Below are 23,775 nucleotides of genomic sequence, written 5' to 3' on the forward strand. Positions count from 1 at the left end.
GTGTTGGATTTGCCCCAAACATAATGCTTTGTATTCAGGACATAGTTCATTTCTTTGACAATTTTTTTCCATTTTTACTTTAGTGACTTATTGCAAACAGGAGGCATGTTTAGGAACATATTTATTCTGTACAGGCTTCCTTCTTTTCACTCTGTCATTTAGGTTAGTATTGTGGAGTAACTACAGTGTCCATCCTAAGTTTTCTCCTATCACAGCCATTAAACTCTGTAACTGTTTTAAAGTCACCATTGGTCTCATGGTGAAATCCCTGAGCAGTTTCCTTCCTCTCTGGAAACTGAGTTAAGAAGGACGCCTGTATCTATGTAGTGATTGGGTGTATTGATACATCATCCAAAGTGTAATTAATAACTTCACCATGCTCAAAGGGATGTTCAATGTCTGCTTTTTTTATTTACCCATCTACCAATAGGTGCCCTTCTTTGCGAGGCATTGGAAACCCTCCTTGGTCCTTGTGGTTGAATCTGTGTTTGAAATTCACTGCTCGACTGAGGGACCTTAGAGATAATTGTATGTGTGGGGTACAGAGATGAGGTAGTCATTCAAATATCATGTTAAACACTATTATTGTACACTCACCTGTACCTCCGCACATTGACTTGGTTCCGGTAGCCCCTGTATATAGCCTCATTATTGTTATTTTATTGTGTTACTTTTATTTGGATTTTATTTTTTACTTTAGTTGATTTAGTAAATATTTTCTTAAAACTGCAATGTTAAGGGCTTGTAAATAAGCATTTCATGGTAAGGTCTACACCTGTGGTATTCGGAGCATGTGACAAATAAAATTCGATTTTATTTGATTGATTTGATATGAGTCCATGCAACTTATTATGTGACTTGTTAAGCTAATTGTTGCTCCTAAACTTATTTAGGCTTGCCATAACAAAGGGGTTGAATACTTATTGACTGAAGACATTTCAGCTTTTCATTTTTAATTAATTTGTAAAAATGTCTAAAAACATAATTCCACTATGACATTATGGTGTATTGTCTGTAGGCAATACACCATAATCAGGCTGTAACACAACAAAATGTGGAAAAGTCAAGGGGTGGGAATAGTTTCTGATGGCATTGTAGCTCACTACTAAGGTCATAGTTTCTTCCCTTAAAACTCCCAATCTGTTCAACTTCTGACAGACTAGAAAGTCTGTGACGGACTAGAAAGTTTTGTGGCAGACTCTGGTCAGGAACCAGTGTTTTGGCGGGCCCAGCACTACCCCTCTGTGGTAGCAGGGAGTCCCAGCTGAAGAGGGGTTCGGCTGGGGAGCTGCACCACATGGGGTCCACTGTCCTGTCCTGGGCCTACTCTGGGACTCAGGCCTCATCTGTGTGTGTGCAGTGTGTGTCCGTCCTGTGTACTGTGTATGTGGGTGAGTGTGCGTGTGTGTGTGTGTGTGTGTGTGTGTGTGTGTGTGTGTGTGTGTGTGTGTGTGTGTGTGTGTGTGTGTGTGTGTGTGTGTGTGTGTGTGTTTATTTGCACCAGGTGCCGACTGGGGATCAGGTGGCCAATGTGTGGGATTGTAGAAACAGCCTGGGGAGAGTGTGGCGGGAGAACGTCACACACACACATTTAGTCTCCTTTCTCCCTCTCCTTTCCTCCCTCCAACACCCACTCCCTCCAACACCCACTCCCTCCAACACCCACTCCCTCTAACACACACTCCCTCTAACACACTAACATGTGCATCACATTCAATGACAGGGTTTTGGGAAGGCAGAAATGAGCCCAGCTGATTCTCTCTAGCATTGTATGGAATACTAACCTCTACTTACGCACAGAGTATTACAGTGGTACCATCACCATCTAGGGACATGTACCATCACAGAGTATTACAGTGGTACCATCACCATCTAGGGACATGTACCATCACAGAGTTTTACAGTGGTACCATCACCATCTAGGGACATGTACCATCACAGAGTTTTACAGTGGTACCATCACCATCTAGGGACATGTACCATCACAGAGTTTTACAGTGGTACCATCACCATCTAGGGACATGTACCATCACAGAGTTTTACAGTGGTACCATCACCATCTAGGGACATGTACCATCACAGAGTATTACAGTGGTACCATCACCATCTAGGGACATGTACCATCACAGAGTATTACAGTGGTACCATCACCATCTAGGGACATGTACCATCACAGAGTATTACAGTGGTACCATCACCATCTAGGGACATGTACCATCACAGAGTATTACAGTGGTACCATCACCATCTAGGGATATTTAACATCTACAGGGATCGTCCACACTCAAGGAATAACAGTTAGAATCTATGAGCTCTAATTAAACCAATACATAGTTTAAACCAATGAGTAGTTTATACAGATGAACAGACTAATGCTACTAGTGCTCAGAAACTGAATCTATACAAATGCTATGCAGATCATGATGGCTCCTGCTTCAAATCAACATGCGTGCTACTGAATATTTATATGTGACAGAGAGCCACAGTTCAAAATCGTATAGACTCATGTATTATACATTGTGTGTGTGTGTGTGTGTGTGTGTGTGTGTGTGTGTGTGTGTGTGTGTGTGTGTGTGTGTGTGTGTGTGTGTGTGTGTGTGTGTGTGTGTGTGTGTGTGTATGTGCGTGTATACGTGTGTGAGTAAGTGTGTATGTGAGCGAGTGTGTGAGTTTGTGTATGTGTGTGTGAGTGTTTGTTTGTGTATGTGTGTGTGTGTGTGCGTCGGAGGAAGGCAGCACCAACTGGGCACAGTGCCTTGGCCACATCAATATGCGCGCTGGTGCAATGCTTCCCCCATGCTACACAGCAGACCCCACTTTCGTAGGCCTGCAGTGGGAAAGGTTATGTTTGCAATCCAAATGGCACCATGTGCCCTACATGGTGCACTACTTTTGACCAGGGCCCATATAGAGAATAGGGTGTCAAAATAGTGCACTAAATAGGGAACAGAGTGCCATTTTAGACACAGACTACGTCACCGGATATGGAGATGGAGGAGAGTTCTCATAGCAGGGTTACCCGGGCGGCCACACCGAGGTCCCTGCCAGACCAGTCCTGAAGACCTTCCCTGAAGACCTGCCCTGAAGACCTTCCCTGCCAGACCAGTCCTGAAGACCAGTCCTGAAGACCAGTCCTGAAGACCAGCCCTGAAGACCTGCCCTGAAGACCTGCCCTGAAGACCTGCCCTGAAGACCTTCCCTGAAGACCTGCCCTGAAGACCTGCCCTGAAGACCAGCCCTGAAGACCAGTCCTGAAGATCTGCCCTGAAGACCAGTCCTGAAGACCTGCCCTAGCAACACCCCGGTGGCACCGCCGGCATGCCAGCCAGTCACCACCGCTACCCTGGATACCACCCAGCCAAGGTATTCTGGGAGCCCGCGGTTGCCATGGAGGCAGCCAAATTGGGGTCCAATAAACGTGAGGAACAGATTGTCGGGGGGACACGTTGGGGTGGCGAGACAGAGGAGAGGGGGGTAGAGGGGGGGTTAGGTGCCATGGCAACCTAGATCATATTGTGGTTCTGATCTGATGAACATACTGCATATTGATTTATTTATTTATATATTTAATGACTGTTGAACTAAAAAGATTAAAAACAGCCTAATTGACTGTGTTTAACCAGTGTTTAAGAAGTAGAAGACGAGTCAGAAATTAACTGTTAAAAGCCGCTCTACCTGGGTGTTTCTGTCTCTCTGTGCTGTCTACCTGGGTGTTTCTGTCTCTCAGTGCTCTCTACCTGGGTGTTTCTGTCTCTCAGTGCTGTCTACCTGGGTGTTTCTGTCTCTCTGTGCTGTCTACCTGGGTGTTTCTGTCTCTCTGTGCTGTCTACCTGGGTGTTTCTGTCTACCTGGGTGTTTCTGTCTCTCTGTGCTGTCTACCTGGGTGTTTCTGTCTCTCTGTGCTGTCTACCTGGGTGTTTCTGTCTACCTGGGTGTTTCTGTCTCTCTGTGCTGTCTACCTGGGTGTTTCTGTCTCTCTGTACTGTCTACCTGGGTGTTTCTGTCTCTCTGTACTGTCTACCTGGGTGTTTCTGTCTACCTGGGTGTTTCTGTCTCTCTGTGCTGTCTACCTGGGTGTTTCTGTCTCTCTGTGCTGTCTACCTGGGTGTTTCTGTCTCTCAGTGCTGTCTACCTGGGTGTTTCTGTCTCTCTGTGCTGTCTACCTGGGTGTTTCTGTCTCTCTGTACTGTCTACCTGGGTGTTTCTGTCTCTCAGTGCTGTCTACCTGGGTGTTTCTGTCTCTCTGTGCTGTCTACCTGGGTGTTTCTGTCTCTCTGTGCTCTCTACCTGGGTGTTTCTGTCTCTCAGTGCTGTCTACCTGGGTGTTTCTGTCTCTCTGTGCTGTCTATCTGGGTGTTTCTGTCTCTCAGTGCTCTCTACCTGGGTGTTTCTGTCTCTCAGTGCTGTCTACCTGGGTGTTTCTGTCTCTCTGTGCTGTCTATCTGGGTGTTTCTGTCTCTCTGTGCTGTCTACCTGGGTGTTTCTGTCTCTCTGTGCTGTGCTGTCTTCCTGGGGGTTTCCGTCTCTCAGTGCTGTCTACCTGGGTGTTTCTGTCTCTCTGTACTGTCTACCTGGGTGTTTCTGTCTCTCTGTGCTGTCTACCTGGGTGTTTCTGTCTCTCTGTGCTGTCTACCTGGGTGTTTCTGTCTCTCTGTACTGTCTACCTGGGTGTTTCTGTCTCTCTGTACTGTGCTGCTATCTGGGTGTTTCTGTCTCTCAGTGCTGTCTACCTGGGTGTTTCTGTCTCTCTGTACTGTCTACCTGGGTGTTTCTGTCTCTCTGTACTGTCTACCTGGGTGTTTCTGTCTCTCTGTACTGTCTACCTGGGTGTTTCTGTCTCTCAGTGCTGTCTACCTGGGTGTTTCTGTCTTTCTGTACTGTCTACCTGGGTGTTTCTGTCTCTCTGTGCTGTCTACCTGGGTGTTTCTGTCTCTCTGTGCTGTCTACCTGGGTGTTTCTGTCTCTCAGTGCTGTCTACCTGGGTGTTTCTGTCTCTCTGTACTGTCTACCTGGGTGTTTCTGTCTCTCAGTGCTGTCTACCTGGGTGTTTCTGTCTCTCAGTGCTGTCTACCTGGGTGTTTCTGTCTCTCAGTGCTGTCTATCTGGGTGTTTCTGTCTCTCAGTGCTGTCTACCTGGGTGTTTCTGTCTCTCTGTACTGTCTACCTGGGTGTTTCTGTCTCTCAGTGCTGTCTACCTGGGTGTTTCTGTCTTTCTGTACTGTCTACCTGGGTGTTTCTGTCTCTCTGTGCTGTCTACCTGGGTGTTTCTGTCTCTCTGTGCTGTCTACCTGGGTGTTTCTGTCTTTCTGTGCTGTCTACCTGGGTGTTTCTGTCTCTCAGTGCTGTCTACCTGGGTGTTTCTGTCTTTCTGTGCTGTCTACCTGGGTGTTTCTGTCTCTCAGTGCTCTCTACCTGGGTGTTTCTGTCTCTCTGTGCTGTCTACCTGGGTGTTTCTGTCTACCTGGGTGTTTCTGTCTCTCTGTGCTGTCTACCTGGGTGTTTCTGTCTCTCTGTGCTGTCTACCTGGGTGTTTCTGTCTCTCAGTGCTCTCTACCTGGGTGTTTCTGTCTCTCTGTGCTGTCTACCTGGGTGTTTCTGTCTCTCTGTGCTGTCTACCTGGGTGTTTCTGTCTCTCTGTGCTGTCTACCTGGGTGTTTCTGTCTCTCTGTGCTGTCTACCTGGGTGTTTCTGTCTCTCTGTGCTGTCTACCTGGGTGTTTCTGTCTCTCTGTGCTGTCTACCTGGGTGTTTCTGTCTCTCTGTGCTGTCTACCTGGGTGTTTCTGTCTCTCTGTGCTGTCTACCTGGGTGTTTCTGTCTCTCTGTACTGTCTACCTGGGTGTTTCTGTCTCTCTGTACTGTCTACCTGGGTGTTTCTGTCTCTCAGTGCTGTCTACCTGGGTGTTTCTTTCTCTCTGTACTGTCTACCTGGGTGTTTCTGTCTTTCTGTACTGTAGTTGCTAACTGCTCTACAACACCATTGTCTGATCTATTTATCCCATCTATCATCTCCTTCCTAATTAAAACTTGACACTGTGGAAACAGTGGAAACTAGGACGCATTAGCACCTAGTTTACACCCTGGTCCCTTGGCTCACAGTTCCCGGCATGCTGCGACACACACACACACACACCACACACACACTCAGACTTCAGTGTCACACCGCTTCACCGTGTTGTCCCTGAGGCCCCAGAGTTCCAGTGGCAGTAACCCTGTCTCACTATCAAACTATTGAAAGGACTATCATATAGCAAAAAGAGTAACACCAACACCTTCCTTAGAAAAAACCTCCCCGAAAATAATCCACACTTTAACAGTTACATCAGCTTCTCCCCAGCACCCCCACCCCAATCCAGTCTGCCTAACAACTAGGCCTACAACCCTGCCAAAAATACCATCCCCCCCCCACACACACACACCACCCCCTACCAGATACAACATATACCATATCTAACAAACAATCCCTCCTTAAAACCATCCTATTAATGAAGACTCCCACCTGCTCTACCCACATACACCATCCACACACACACTCCTACCCACCCCCTATACACACACAACCTGACCCCCCCCCCCCCACACACACACACACACACCTCCTGCCCCAGTGTAAAACTCACCCCGTTATCTAAAACAAGTGTTGTACCCTGAACCCTCCATGGTGTCCCCTGAACCCTCTTTTCTCTCCCCTCAGAGAAATCTCTCCAGTTCATCATGAATGGAGCCTTTTGAGGAGGAGAGAGCCTTGTTTCCTTCATAACCATGTATCTACCACCGTTCACTAGCCTGGTCGTGGTTTGTCTAATCCTCATTGAGGTTGAGGGACAGTAGAAGACACACAGAGGCGACGCACACTCACCACCACGTACAGCACACACACTCAAACACAGACGTTCATTTGTGTCCCCCCCATCCTGTTGTTCCCTATCCCGTTTCATCCCTCTTTCTATCCCATTTCATCCCTCTTTCTATCCCGTTTCATCCTCTTTCTATCCCGTTTCATCCCTCTTTCTATCCCGTTTTATCCCTCTTTCTATCCCATTTCATCCCTCTTTCTATCCCGTTTCATCCTCTTTCTATCCCGTTTCATCCCTCTTTCTATCCCGTTTTATCCCTCTTTCTATCCCGTTACATCCCTCTTTCTATCCCGTTTAATCCCTCTTTCTATCCCATTTCATCCCTCTTTCTATCCTGTTTCATCCCTCTTTCTTCTCCTCCGTCTAGTGTCCTAGATCTGTGTCCAAATTGATTTGAGGCGTACTCTCTTCCACAGACTTACTCTTTGCCAAATGATGATTCTCTGCAGTTTGCTCTGTTTTGGTGCTTTGCTCTTTAGCCCTAGCTAGCTACCACCCTCTTGCACGGCTTTAAACCTCTCTCCTTCTCACGGCGTAAACAACACCAAACGATGCCCTTACCAAGGTTGTCTTCTAAAGAGGATTCTGAGAAGGAAGCAAAAGGAACAAGGAGAGAAAACGGCTCCTTGGAGAAAAAGAGAGAGATTGAGAGAGGAAATATACAATTACGGCGGCAATGATACCTGAATATCAGCCAAATCACTATGATACATCATTTAGTGTATTTAAATGTAATATAATAATTAGGCCTTTGTTCAAATTCTAATCAATATGAAAGGTTAAAACAGTATTTGCTAATATTTTCACTAATTATCGCCCCTCTATAATAACACACCTTGATTGAATGAACAGCTTCCGCAGAATATATGAAGGTCAGAGAATTTATCAAAACAAAGGAAAACTAACGACAGTAAAATCTCCCGATTAACAACACCAAAATAAAGAGGCATAATAAAACCTTTTCTTTGAGGATTTCTTTTAACCTACATTTTTCATTCCCGAAATTGTTGTTCAGAAATCTTTTTTTTGCAACTGACAAACAGTTCAGTCGGTCCATGGTGCTAATGAGCCTTTGAGAGGGCATTCATCTGAACCGCAAAGAAGAATATAAACAAAAGGGGGACAACATAAAGAAAAGAAAGAGAGGATCAGAAGGACGGAGGTTGGCAAGGATAGTGTGTGAACATTTGGCATCTTTGACAGAGAGCAGCTAAGCTACACGGTGCCAGAAACCAACCGCCACTGACGACACCACTAGTATTCCTCTCACTTCTCACCACTAGACCCCAATCCTCCCTCCCCGAATTAAGACTACACTCATCACGAGTCTTCATTCTTTCATCCACAAATAAAAAGGTGATTTTTCATTTCGTTTTCTCTCTCTTTTCGTTCAGTAAAAACTGGAGGCCGACCGTTATGTTTTTTTCCGGGTCCGATACAGATTCAGATTCTTTGATGGACAATACCGATATATCTGTCAATATACTGTTTTATTGAAAGGATATTTAAAAGTTTGCATAAATTGCCATCCAAAACAGCAATTATCAAAGAAATATGCTTCAAATGTTGATTTGTAACACTGTGACAATAATGACACATCATGAGAATGCCGGCGAGTCTTCAGATGAGCCTTAGATTCCCTTTCTTAATCCTACTTATTGAATATCAGTTATTGTGGAATTATCGGCCGATATCGATATATAGCCTCAAAAGGCCCTTATCAGCTGATAATACTGGTGAAACAAGCTCTAAAACCAGAATATGTTCTATTGTTTTTCTGATATGCAACAAAATAAATGTGTGATAATCACCACTGTGGATCTGATTCTGTATTGTGTAGCATCACCATAGAAAAGCTAATGTTATAATAGCTAGCAGTGTTAGCCTTAGCCAAGCTGTGTGAGTAGCTAGCTAAGCGACAGTCGACAGTATTGGGGAACAGGGGGACTGCCAAAGATGAACCCACCGAATAGGCCATGTTCCCTGGCTTAACACCCTCAACATGCTCTCCGGCTGGGACTGAGCCTGGACTGGCCTGGAGCTCTGCTCTCCACTCAGTTAGTATCCCTCCATTCCCTCCTTCTGTCTCAGAGGTCGAGGGAACCCTTCTGTGAAGGTATATGGTTTTGGGGACCGAACACATTTCATGCTTGGCTCTGGTACAAAAGCCTGAAAAGAGACCAGGCACTGAGAAGACGCAATATTAATACAGACCATAACGATACCACCCTCTCACTCTGTTTGTTTACTCTCTTTCTTTCTTTCTTTCTTTCGATTACCTCTTCATTTTCTCTTTCTCATTATTTTATTTCTCTCTTTCTCATTGTTTCTCACTCTTTCATTCTCTCAATTAGGACTACCTCTTTTTCTCATGATCATTTTCTCTCGTTCTCTCCCTCTTTCTCTTGTTCTCTCTCTCTCTCTTACTCAATATTTTCCCAATAAAACCCAAAAGGGCCTAGTCAGCGGAAGAAAATAATGCTTAGGTAAGTAGCAAGCCTACTACCCCCATTTGAATTTAACAATCGTTAATTTGTTCAAACCTAATAAAGTGTTCACCTAAAAATGCCTGACCAGTCGCTATCAGCCAGTAACTACAATACTGTACAAACACACTTTCTGTTTCTGGGAATGATAGAACCACATTCAGAGTAATTCTATTGCAAATTGACTAACTCTCATTATTTCTATAGTACATAACCCCAAAAATGTATATATTCCTAAAGTGAAAATATCTATGAATTTAAAGTGAATGTAAGTCTATTTAAAGTTTAAAAATGTGGGAAATCTATTATCCAGCTCCCGTTCCCAGAGAAAGCAGATTTATGTAACCTCAACGTTGAGGAAATATAAATTACAATACTAACAAGGTAACCAACTGTATCCATAACTCACAATGATACATGTTTTATTAGACTGTGAATAACACACCAATGAAAAGGTAAGTGGGTATTTAGTAATGTAGAAAACATGTGCAGCCATTTATTCTCAGACACGGACTGAAATAAGATCCGTCTTTTCCTTTTGTGAATTTGCAGAACATTTTGGGGCCAAAAAAGCTGTCGGTTCGCTGTTGATTCTGAACGGATTAACAGGGAAAGTGGGTTTCAAAACAAACTGTATCCAAGGAATAAAGAAGGCTGTTTTGAGTTATTTTTTCAAAACAAATGCCCTTCTCAATTTCTCTAAACACTCTAAATTTCTTTGGACTTGCTAGAGAGAGAGAAAAAAAAGGGAGAGTAATTATAAAGAAAGAAGATAAGAACAGAGGAATGGCTAAACTGGTTAAAAAAAACGGCTTCGTTTGTCTCTCAGTTCCGTCACGATTCCGGAGCCCCCGATTTCACTGGAATAATCTGTTTACCAGCCAGACATCCCCGACACTCTAACTCCTCACTCACTCACACACACTCCATCACACGACGACGGACGGGGAAGCAGGTATCTAGATAGACAGAGATGTTTTTTTCCTCCGATCCGGACAAAGAGAAGGAGGCTTATGATCGTTATGTAAAACCCAAAGAGCCCAAATTCTGTTTCTAGAACAAAGAGAAGCTGTGAAGGGAACCGCATCACAACAGAGCAATAACAAACAAAAAATTATACTGGTCAGTCATTTAACAGGGGAGACCAACCAAAATCCAATGTTAATGGGACACCAAAATACAAATCAAAGGATCACCAAAACCCAACATTAACAGAAGAACAAAAGCCAACGTTATTGGGACACCAAAACACAACTTTGACTTTGAGTGAAAAGCAAATGTTGACTCAACACAGTCATTCCAAATCTCTGTCTGGAGTCTCTGTAATTATGTCCTGTTGGATTAATGGAGTCCGGGTTCCTGCCGCCCGTGTTGGCCTGGTTTATGTCTGTCACACTCAGCCCAGCAAGGGGTTGTGTGTCTTAGTGACGGCGGCTTTTGGCTGGCTCGGTTCTGTTAGTGGACCTCCAGAAACACACACTTTATTCCAAAGATGAGAACACTCTCTGTTAAACAGCAAGGCGTCTTCCTCTCTTCACCCTGCTCTGCTCGGACTCTACTTTCGTATTGGTGTTGGTGCGACAGCATGTCCCTACTGTCCTGCAGACATGGCCCTCTATTCATCCTGCATGTCCAGCTGAAGACAACACAGGGCCTCAGTCAGTCAGCGGTGGATGGAGGGCGCTCATTGCCGAACCAGCTCTGCATGGAAAGATTGCTTCTACAGGGCCTTATTCCCACTGAACACAATAGATCTCCTCAACGGCAATGACGCCGTCTCACTCCCCGTTCTCTGTCCTCCCTTATTTTGTCCCTTCTCGCCTCGTATTTTTTATGTCATGAAACACCAATAAACCCTGACGGTACTTAGTATACTTCACCAACGCCGACGTAAACACTTGCCCCTCCTGATGTCATTCATACGAGACGCGACGGGTTGGTCAGGGATCCAGGAAGTAATTAACAACAGATTATCTTCATGGGAAAAATAACAAGGAGAACGGAGAACTGGCGGGAACCGAACGGAACCGCAGGAACCTGGTGAATCAATCAACTGGCTGTGTTGGGTTTTGGACCTCGTCAAAACTTTAACACGTCCAGGATCGTTCATCAAGTCTAGCCACAGAACTGAGCTGTCAGGAAGAGGAGAGACACACACTAACACACACAGACACACACTAACACACACACTCTTCCCATCCAAGGCATTACTACTATCCGTACGGAGCGGTGTCTGCTGTCTGGTACCATGTGCTTCACAACCACACTCACAGGGAGAGGTCATGACAAAGAAAATGGCAACGCTTTTACTTTTCACACCTCCTTCATAGTGACTTCAAATGTATTGTGGTGCTGCGCTTTGAATTGGAAACGCATTGGAAACATATTTTCGTAATCATACAGTTCTTATAGTCGGAGAAAAAGATATTGAGATATGGTTCCAAAGTATGACTAGCACTCTAAAAACACACTGGTTCTGACACACGGTCTTCTGGAATAAAAGGTGTTTTCCAACCGCATAGAAATCAGTGTTGAAAAGACTGGCTACATGAGGAGGAGCTATAGGATGCCTAGACGATCCATTGATCTGAAATGAATTGTGTGTGTGTGAGATAATGTGCAGTGCAGTGTTGGCAGACTTGTATCACATCCGGGCCAAGCGATCGCCTGATACACTCACTAATAAAATACTACAAATAATGTACCACAGACAGAGCCTTGACCCTTGTCTGCAGTACTCTTCTCTCCTCTACTCCCTCCTCCGACCATGTCAATAGCATTGCTTGTTTATCCGTCCGATTTCTGGTTGGTTCCACCGCAGCAGTTTGTAACGCCGAGGGAAGGTGGCTTTATTGTGATGCTAGTGAATAGGGAGCGTTGGTTTGTTTTGCTATACAGTCAGTGTTGCTCTTAACAGAACAGCACAAGAGCTGGCTGGCTGTGGTGAGAGAAAGCGGAGAGAACACTCGACATGGCGATGCAGCTCAGAGAAGAGTTTCACATTGGTTGCGTTTTTCCGCCCTTGTTTCTTTCTTTCTGCCGTAAACAAAACACAAGGCGTTGTTGTCGACTTCTTCCCACACCAACGGGGCTGGGGCTCGATCTGGCTGCCAACCCAGAACAGAACAATCAGAAAACGCAAGCCCTCTTCTCTCGCCCGCCTTTTCTCTCTCTCTGTCTCTCTACTGACGTAAACAAAGGGAGATCGGGGGAAGCAGGCTACCTCTGTGAGAAAAGGACAATGAGGGGACGTTTAAGGAGACAAAACAAGGTGTTGGGGTGAGACAGGAAGAGAGACGTACAGGTCTAAAGACTCGCGCTAACAATAAACAAACAAATAAGCATGTCTCCTCATTCAGGGCACAAAGATACAGACATACACTGTCACACAAAACACACTCAATACACACACACACACACACCTAACTACAGTACAGTATAGTAAACGGAAGTGGAAAGGTAAGTGTGTCGACCAGAAAGTAGCCACAATAACATACACACATACTCTCCTCAAACAACCACAGTAACTACAGTTAAGTACAATCAATGTATTTATAGTAGAGGATAAACTCTCTACTGCAGTAACTACAGTACAGCTTATTCAACAGTAAATGAAAGGTAAATGTAGAGGAGAACCTAACTAGGTAGGCCCCAGCCTCGGCCCCCAGGGCAGATTGGCACGAGTTGCCCCCCCCCCCCCATAATATCCCAGTATCCCTGTAGTCTCTCACAGTCACACCAGGAGCGGAGGCCTGAGCCCGTCCAGGCCCTTTGGAGGTAGATAAAGCACCGTGGCAACACTGGATTAGCCAGATAAGATAAGAGCACACTGCAGGCTCACATTATGAACGGGCACTGGGCTGGGCAGCCCCGAGCCGTTTAATGCAAACAGAGCCAGCCAGCTAGCGGAGAAATGTGTGTGTGTGTGTGTGTGTGTGTGTGTGTGTGTGTGTGTGTGTGTGTGTGTGTGTGTGTGTGTGTGTGTGTGTGTGTGTGTGTGTGTGTGTGTGTGTGTGTGTGTGTGTGTCCACACTGTACCCATGACCACATAACAACGAGAGGAAATGGACCAAAACTTGGTTAGAATAACACTAGAAATGGTGGTGTAAATTCACCAACAGCATGCATGTATCAATATTTATATTTCCAACAATAGTCTGTGAAACATTATTAATTGTAGAAAAAAATGTATTGTAGTGAAATTATTTTAGCCTACGTTTCCGTTCCAACAGAAGCAAGATATCAACTCTACATTATTAATTGATATATACAACTTTTGTTTCTCTAATAAAATAGTCATTAAAAAGCAACAATCCAGCCTTTTAAAATATATTTGAAATTAAAGACAATAAAATCTAAATTATAAAAAATATATACAGAATGGCATCGTCTTTTATTCCCACTCAACATGGTCCCCTAGTACCTAGTGGGTTTACTGTAGCTAGCTGCATGCAGAGGCCATCAGAGTGAGAGACTGCCAGTCCAGGGTTTGGCTGGGGCAGTGAGAGACGGTGTTGGCCCAGGCCGAGGAGTGTGTATGCCCGGCTGAGGAGTGTGTGTACGCTGCCTCGGCGGAGAAAGAGTTTGGCTACGTGTGTGTGTGTGTCTGCGTCCATGTATGTGGATTGCGGGCAGCGTTGAGTTGTGTGTGTGTGTGTGTGTGTGTGTGTGTGTGTGTGTGTGTGTGTGTGTGTGTGTGTGTGTGTGTGTGTGTGTGTGTGTGTGTGTGTGTGTGTGTGTGTGTGTGTGTCCATGTGCAATGTTAATTAGCTACTAGTGTGTGTGCAGTCAATGAATGGCAGGGGGTAGTGTGAAGTGGAGTTTTTGGCTGTGTGTGTGTGTGGCGGCTGCGACAGTGTTTGGCCGTGTGTGAGGAAGCTATGATAGAGCCAGTGTTTTGGCCGTGTGTGTGTGTGTGTGTGTGTGTGTGTGTGTGTGTGTGTGTGTGTGTGTGTGTGTGTGTGTGTGTGTGTGTGTTGTTGTGTGTGTGTGTGGGGTGGTGTTTGGCTGGACGACTAAGGCGATGTTTCTGTGTTCATGCACGATGGTGGCTGAGATACAACAATGTTTGGCTGTATTCAACACTATCTCAGTTGGTCTTTGGCCGTGTGTGTCTGCGTGGCTGTGTGTGTCGTGGCTCTAACAGTAGTGTGTGTGTGTGTGGCTGTGTGCGACAGCGACTGATACTATGTTTGGCTGTATGTACGAGTGTGTGTGTGTGCAATGGCGACTGAAACGGTGTTAGGCTTTGTGTGTGTGCAGCCTAGACTATGTTTGGCTTTGTGGGTGTGCGGCGTTGACTGTGTGTGTGTGTGTTTCTATACGGCGGTGGAGGCGGTGGCTGAGACGGTGCTTGGCAGCCAGGCTCGGTGTGGTGCTGGCGCTCATCAGGCAGACGGAGAAGAAGAGGCAGCTTGCGGCCTGAGAGGACATACACACACCGCTCACAACATCCTGGTCCCAGGCCAACCCCAGAGAATCCCAGCAGCAACCAACGGGCCTTCCCAAATATACACACACACACACTGCCCTCTCGTAAACACACCCTTTCCCTCACATGCACACAATCCCTGTCTCATCAATGCAAAATACATGCTCATATACACACTAGCAAAATAGCTCACTCTCTCACACACAGAAACACATCCTCCCACTTCAGTGGACGCTGACTAAATCACTCTTTCACACACACTAAATCACAACACACTCACATCATTCTCTTTCACACACACTAAATCACAACACACTCACATCATTCTCTTTCACACACACTAAATCACAACACACTCACATCATTCTCTGTCACACACACTAAATCACAACACACTCACATCATTCTCTGTCACACACACTAAATCACAACACACTCACATCATTCTCTTTCACACACACTAAATCACAACACACTCACATCATTCTCTTTCACACACACTAAATCACAACACACTCACATCATTCTCTTTCACACACACTAAATCACAACACACTCACATCATTCTCTTTCACACACACTAATCACAACCTCCATCATTCTCTTTCACACACACTAAATCACAACACACTCACATCATTCTCTGTCACACACACTAAATCACAACACACTCACATCATTCTCTGTCACACACACTAAATCACAACACACTCACATCATTCTCTGTCACACACACTAAATCACAACACACTCACAATCATTCTCTTTCACACACACTACATCACAACACACTCACATCATTCTCTGTCACACACACTAAATCACAACACACTCACATCATTCTCTGTCACACACACTAAATCACAACACACTCACATCATTCTCTGTCACACACACTAAATCACAACACACTCACCATCATTCTCTTTCACACACACTAAATCACAACACACTCACCATCATTCTCTGTCACACTGCCACTGGAATCTACATTATTAAATTGCATTCAGGTAAAATTAAATGATCATGTAATATGTTGGGCTTTATATTTCGTTATTTGTTTAGAATCTCTGTTAAATCCCTTCTATTTGTACAACACAAATACATTTGCAAGTAAAGAAAAATAAACTGGTTTAAATAAACATAAATAAAATTACAGCTGTGTGTTTATCTGTCAGACTGTATGAGAGAGAGAGAGCGAGAGAGAGAGAGAGAGAGAGAGAGACAAGGGTGCGTGTATCCACTAACAAACACAGATGACTGACCTGGTGCCTGGACGAAGTAGGCCAGGTAGAGATCCAGCTCTTTGACGGAGACCCCGATGTGATGCGGCTGGACACACAGGCCGTGGTTGGAGCACTGGGGCGACTTGGCCAGCCGCTCTCCGTCCGTACTCTCCAGGGGGCTGCCCTTGAACAGGATGACCATGACCAGGTCCAGCCTCCACACCTTGTCGGCCTGGCGGAGACAGTCGATCCTCCTGATCTTACCCTTCTGGTCGGGGTTGGAGAGGACGCAGCAGGGGGCTTTCTTCCCGGTGATGGTGAGGACAAAGTCCTCCCGGAACTCTGGCCGGATGTCCTTGCGGAGCTTGGCGAGGAGCCTCGACGCCCATTTCTGTTTGATCTCAGATTTTTCTCCCAGCAGTTCATCTTTGACCGCACGCTCTTCCTCCTTGGACATCTTCTTCTCGTGCTTCTTGAAGTACTTGCGCTTGCGGGCCTGCAGGTTGAACCATGTGTAGGAGAAGGCTCGGACGTGGGGCAGCAGGGCCTCGATGAACGGGTGGAATTCATCCTGGTGATGGTGGGGGGGGTGGAAACAGGGGGAGGAGGGGGAGAAATGAGGGGGGGAGGAGAAGGCGGGGGAGAGGGGGAGCGGGGGAGAGGGGAAGAGAGAGGAGAGGCAGTTAGCACTGGCGCGCAGCATTGAGGAGCAGCAGCTCCCGCTCTGTGGGAGCGGAGGGAGAGAATGAACGAGAGAGAGGTGCTGGGGGGAGAGAGAGAGAGAGAGAGAGAGAGAGAGGGAGAGGGAGAGAGAAAGAGAGGAACCAGACACACACAGGCTACACACACAAACATTAAAACAAACAAACACTGATAGAATACTGATAGAGGAGGCAAACTATCTAATATTATCTACCAGTAATATCTAATAATAAAACACTGTTGACAATATTTTGATGTGCTGATTTTCATGCCATTAACGCGCACATAACAGGCATGTCATTGTGCAGAGCTACAATCCTTATAATACACCAATAAATGGCTTCAAGAATGACTCAAATTAAAGTGTTATTCAAACAGAGCAGGAAATTCAACTTTGTATCAAGTTAAAATCCATGTAACACAAAGGACAGGATAGAATACCAACACAAGAACACAAGAAATAGTCTCTTCAGAAATACCCTCATACCTGCTTAGTCTGCTAACACAATAACTCAAATAATAATAACTCAAGTTCTGAATAAAACATCACTGCCAGTCCTCAATAAAAATCATGCATATGAATGATCTTTGCCAAAAGCTATGAATTTACATCAATACTCAAATTCTATCAACAACAAAACAGTCATCACAAAACAGAAGGGGAAAAATAGAAAAATAAAACCTTGGTAGTTACCATTTCGCTGTCTCATGATAAATTCACTGCGCCAGACAAAACAGTATACCAGTTCGATACTGGTTTACTGAGTCAATAGACAACAACTTCCGCAAATACAGTATGTTACAAATTACAAAACAAATGAAGAAGAACGGCAGGAGGGGAAAAAAACGGAGGAAAGCTGCAGAAATTGTCCAATAAATGCAAGAAGAAGAAAAACAAAGTCAAGAAGGAAGGAGAGGCAAAGGAGGGGGTGAGGATGGTGTAGTACCAGCACAGAAACACAGGAGGTACTGTGGCAGAAGAGCTGCTAAACCAGGTGGTGTTCAACAACACCGGAGAGAGAGAGAGAGAGAGAGAGAGCGAGAGAGTGGAGGGAAAGTTAAAAAGTGAATTACAAAACAACAACAAAGGTTGTATGCATGTAATAAAATATAATACAATTTAAATAAAGCGATGAGATCAGTTTAAAAATGTTAAATGAAATCGCTTCTTTGTTCGCTTTCAAAAAAGGAAAACATTTTGGGGGGCCAAAAACAAAACAAAAATGCTTTGGCAAAGCAGTAGTATGGTGGTACTGGTTCAGATCTGTAGGCTAAGTAAGGCTCACGGATAGAGAGAGAAACTGAGAGTCGGAAGAAGAGAGGGAGGGGGGAGCAGGACGGAGGAGAAGAAGAGAAAAAAAACAAGAGGACTCGAATCAATGTTGGAAGAGTGTACGACCGCTGGCAAACCCAGGCTGCAGTCTTCTTTCTTTTCCCCCCTCTTTCTCTCCAACTGTCTCTCTCTTTCTCTCTGTTCCTCTCCACTTTCCTTCTCTAACCATTGACTGAGTCTGTGCCAACGCGCACAAGGCCCACCTACTTGGCACAGAGTTCTGCTCAGCCTCAGCCAATACGCACGCTCCGAGCGACTGAAAGGGAGGGAAGAGAGAGATATGGCAAAGAGGAGGGAGGGGGAGGGAGGAGGGGGAGGTTGGGTTGGGTTGGTGGCTGGTAGTGGAGAGAGTGGAGAGAGATAAAGAGCAAGGGAGCGCGCAAGAGAGAGAGAGAGGGAGGGAGCGAGCGAGCGAGCGGGAGGGAGAAAGGGAGGGAGAGGGGGATTGTGTGTGGAGCAGACAGAAGGCATGTCATTAGCCAAATAGACAAGTCCAATCTAGTGGAAAGGCAAAGACCAGTGGATATTCATTTTACATGCACCAATCCAGACAGCACCCGCCCGCCTCTACTCCACCTACCTGCCCCCCTCCCTCACCCATCCTGTGTCTTCCGTCACCAGCATGGTCACCACCATCTCATCAAACCAGCACGATCTCTCTGGTTGTCTCCCAACTGGCACCCTCTATTCCCTATATAGTGCACTACTTTTGACCAGAGCCCTATGGTCCCCGGGCAAAAGTAGTGCAGTAAACAGGGAATAGGGTGCCATTTGGGACTCAGACACCCTCTCCCAGTGCACCCGCCCAGAGCCAATCCTTCCCTCTCCTCTATCCCCCTCTTTCTCTCTCTCCTCCGCTCTCTGCTCGCATTTCACCACCTTGGCACAGGATGCCATGAGAAAGAGCAGCCCCAAAATCCCACTAGACCCTCAAACCAAGCAGCTGCTCCTGGATTTACCACACAAACAAAGAGAGCGAGAGGGGGAAAAGAGGAGAACAACCATTCCGTTCCCCCCTTCTTCCCCCCCCAAAATCCATCCATCCATCAAACACTCACTCTGTTTTAAATCACTCTCTCGCATTTATTCCAAACAGGACCTTTTTCTATTCGTTCGTTCGCTCACATTCATTCCAATTCCAAAATGGCCCTTTTTAGCAGCCGCGTGCTTGACAACAGTGTTGGACACACATTAAAGGTTTCTGTTACAAATGTAGAGAGCATTCCAATGAGAGGGGTTCAGTCTGTGGACAATGGAAACTTGGGAACCGAACCGGTCCGCTACGGACTGGACCGTATCTCTGTAAATGTAAATGCAGCCTATACTCTGTTTACGAATGCAGGGCAGGCAGATATGTGAGACCTTACAAAGGATCTGTTCACTGCAAGTCACAAAGGTATATCGCCTGTCTGTGCCTCCGAAAATACACATAGAACCTTTCTTTGTAATATAAAAACATGCCATTTTTATTGCTTTATTTTCATACTCCAACATGTAACGTAGGATGTAATGTATTTCCCTCCAGTGACGTACAGGACATATAAAACATCAGGCAGGTTGAACTGCAGGGAGTTGGCGACTGACTGCATCACCCTGGCTACCACTTTACTTGCTCTCATTGGCTGTCTGACCCTAGTGAGGAAGGAAGGAGTGTACCCACTACGGGACAAGTGTTCAGGAAATAGGACATTTAGGTTCCACAAGGGATATAATTCATATATATATATACTGTATATACAGCATTTCTGAGGGGAAAACAAAGAGGATAATTATGCTAAATATAACAGTCTCACAGCCATCCCATGATAGTATAATTGCTCACACACACACACAAAATCACAAATCTAAGTGATGTGAAAAAAAGTAAATTCGGGCCAGGAGGAAATTACAGAGATTGTGTCAAAAATGGGCAAAATGGGAGCATCATGTAGGTCCTCTGGCATGGAAGCAGAATTATTTGATTCCGGCCCGATGGCCACTCTCTGAACATCCCTACAAAGACCAAGAATCCTCTGGTTCCAGCCCAGGGCCATCAGATCTACACAGCCATCTAGCCCAACTTGGTCTCTCTGCCTCTGCCTGACAGCGATGCCACGGCCTGGCTAGCCAGGTGTCTGGCTGCATTGTGCTGGATGGTGGTACTGAGCAAAGACCCAATCTGGACAGGCTGGGCTGGACGGGCACTGGTTGACGAACATGCTAATACATAGGCGGGCACCGAATGTGGGCAGGAGAGACAACACAGTAACTCTGTGGGCACAAAATGTGGGGCAGAGGACCAAATATGGGGAAGAGAAGTTACAGAGAGGAATTTGGGAGAAATAACAAGAGAGGAGAGAGAGAGAGATAGAGATGGAGAGAGAGAAAAAGGAACGAGAGAGGTGTGTCTACTAAGATTCTTGTTTACAAATGATCAGAGGGGATCCATACCATCTCTTAACTGAGGTTAAGCATATTGTATAATACAAAGTGATGGGGAGAGATGGCTACTTTGCAACCCATAGGCTACTATTGCTACAAGTATCGATATTGTCTTAAATATCACCCATATTGTCACAAGTACCATATCATGCTGCAACCACAACCAGACTGGAACAAAAGAAACAGAAAAGATCATCAAGTAAATTAATGAATGTCCTCTATGGTTCTGCATAATATAAGACAGCACAAGATTCTATTTTTACACTATTCATGCAAAATATTCTATCACAGACTGGCCACAACATTTCCATAAATCTGATGAACCAAAGTAAAGATGGTTCAAGCAAGCTCACATTTTTCATATATATATATATATTTATTTATTTCTGTGAATCAATCGACATGACGTCAACACTAATTTGATTTGATTTGACTATTTTGTGTCTGAGATTTATTTGATAAAATACAAAATACCTCAATAAAGCCACGCGTTAAACAGCTGAAGCTTTCGTTCCCAGATTCATCTTAAATGATGCCTATTATATAGCGCCGGACCACTGCAGATACGAATAAACATGACCTACATGTGTTTAATATAATTAGACAAATGCAGAACTTGTATTATTTTAGCCAGGACACCAGTCTGTGGCACCCTCCAATTTATTATGTGGCGGTTAATATAATTTTTCAAAACGTATTTCTTGCTTTTAAATAGGAGAGACATGCCTAGTTATAGTGGATCTGTTGGATGCATTTGGCCATTACATGCGCTCGCTCGGCAGGCGGTCGGTGAGTGTGTGTCTGTCGCCAACGGCCGCCTGCCATGGGCCTCTAGCCGCGGGCCAGCGGTATATTTACTGGTATCTCCTGTTCTGCAATCGTGTTTTGGGTTTTTTTTTGAGAGAGAGAGAGAGAGCGAGAGAGAGAGAGCTCATCTTATCTCGGTGTGCCACTCTCTCTCTCTAAACGGTGACCTTTGTTCGTGAGGCTGCACAGAGACAATCTCCAGCTCTCTCCTGCGCTTTCGTTTCTCACAAACGAAAAAGAGAGCAAGTGAAGAGGGAGAGATGGGAAAAAACGAGTGTTTGGAACTGGGAAAGCCGCCTATAGTTTTACCAATGACTGTATATATGAATGGACAAAGCCATCGATTTTGCACAGAAACCGCGGGAAAACCATTGGAGTTGTATACAGAGTAAAACAACTGCCAAAGAGGCAGACAAAGGGGAAAGAACGAGAACGTTACCCGAGGCATTATGGTGTGTGAGAGCAACATACACAGTTCCATTGTTGATTTTTATTTCTAATTGCTTATATAGAATTCGCAATGACCCTGTCATATAGACCTACCAGCAAAACACTTTTATATAGCCTATAGGCCAGCATTTAATAGGCCAGTAGGCCTATTGAGGATATCAGAAGGCCTCTGCACAAACTGAGTGGATGGCACTCACACATGAGAAATAGGAAAGGCCTAACATTCCATACGAAGGAATTCAAAGCCTTCTCTCTTAGTTTGACACTATTGAATTATAAATTAATTTAAGGTCTACAAAACGTTTTTCTACTTCATATCTAATCTATAAGTGACATAGAAGTGATATTCAATAGAATGCTTTCCTTTGTAGGCCTAAACCAATTAGGCATTAAATTAAGCCGAAAAGTAGCACTAGCAGTCCAGTAAAATACACAAACAAGTCCCCATTAAATTAACGCTATAAAGGCAAGTACTAGAAATAAACCTTTAAATGTAGATAGTCTGCCTAAACATTCAAATAGCCTATCTCTTTATCATGAAAGGAACACGTAGGCTACTGGCGAAGCCTGCCAAAATGAGTCTCTTTCTTTCAATAGCCAAGGACTGAGCAGGTAGCCTAACGTTGGATGAAAACAGCACTCAGCACAAATGTAGGCTATATTTGCATTGCCAAGATTTACAACCGGCAGAAAATAAAAATAAAAGCGTTGCCGAGGGGGAAAATAACTGCTTGCTGTGGGGACCAGTAAATTGTAATCTCTTCCAGAAAACATGTTCTGCTATAGCCGCTTTCTGTGTTTCTGTAGAACCACTTTAGACGGCGGCATCTCTGAACTTCTCTCCTCTTGTTTTATTTGACTCACATCATATAGACTGTTAAAATAGGAACAAACCTCCTCTCTTGTTATATTTGACTCACATCATATAGACTGTTAAAATAGGAACAAACCTCCTCTCTTGTTATATTTGACTCACATCATATAGACTGTTAAAATAGGAACAAACCTCCTCTCTTGTTATATTTGACTCACATCATATAGACTGTTAAAATAGGAACAAACCTCCTCTCTTGTTATATTTGACTCACATCATATAGACTGTTAAAATAGGAACAAACCTCCTCTCTTGTTTTATTTGACTCACATCATATAGACTGTTAAAATAGGAACAAACCTCCTCTCTTGTTATATTTGACTCACATCATATAGACTGTTAAAATAGGAACAAACCTCCTCTCTTGTTATATTTGACTCACATCATATAGACTATTAAAATAGGAACAAACCTCCTCTCTTGTTATATTTGACTCACATCATATAGACTATTAAAATAGGAACAAACCTCCTCGCGCTTCATCTCAGTAAAAACAGATCCAAGTGGCGGGAAACTCCGCGTTAGGCGCGAGGTTCAACCAAAAGCAGTAATACCTGCAGCCAAATAGGTCATATTTTTCTCACACGAAAATGGAACATTTTACTATTCATAAATATACCCTGTGTGTGTTATCTATAGAGCCAATGTTATACTACATATAATTTTGCTTCCAGGTTTTTACTCGGAATAGGCCCCTCTGCAGACATACATGGGGTTAATTATAATGGTTTGTAACAATTTTAACTATCAACCCCATATAATAACCCAAATGATAAAGATTGACTACAAATAATTTTTCGGAATAAGATGAATAAAGAAATTGTCTATTTTCATGCATTATTTGTAGGTTATGTGGGCCTACGGATGCAGCCTATTTGTAAATTACTGGAATCTTCTGTTTTGTTCTAGTCTGGTCTTAAACGAGTAGAGACGCATCGTGTAATAACATCAAAAATAATCCTACGTAGATAAATGAACCATGAATACACTCCAATAATATATTCAATGTTTCTTTACTGCTTGAAATGACTAAATAAATACATTATATTTTCAGATTGAGATTTAACAACTGATACGTGCAACTAATACACAAACGTCATCATTTCTTGTACATGCTTTGACATTTCATTTTAACCTGGTTGCCATCTCTGTTGAGCAATTCCACTCCACTCCTTGCCACTCCTGTCATT

The 23,775-nt window shown here is 44.4% G+C and overlaps 1 protein-coding gene across 20 annotated transcripts in view; it reads right to left on the reverse strand.

Annotated features, from left to right (window-relative positions):
• LOC106590752 (nuclear factor 1 X-type) overlaps window positions 1-23,775 on the reverse strand; it is a 162,513-nt gene that overhangs the window by 87,917 nt on the left and 50,821 nt on the right. For 19 of the 20 annotated variants that reach the window (XM_045691086.1, XM_045691088.1, XM_045691083.1 and 16 more), the window contains one exon: window positions 16,038-16,569. In XM_045691086.1, coding sequence (XP_045547042.1) covers window positions 16,038-16,569 — 532 coding nt within the window. Of the gene's footprint in view, window positions 1-16,037; window positions 16,570-17,394; window positions 18,192-23,775 lie in introns of those variants that run through there. The other variant, XM_045691080.1, reaches the window with a different exon arrangement.

The sequence above is a fragment of the Salmo salar genome, chromosome ssa12, assembly GCF_905237065.1.
Source record: "Salmo salar chromosome ssa12, Ssal_v3.1, whole genome shotgun sequence".
NCBI lineage: Eukaryota > Metazoa > Chordata > Actinopteri > Salmoniformes > Salmonidae > Salmo > Salmo salar.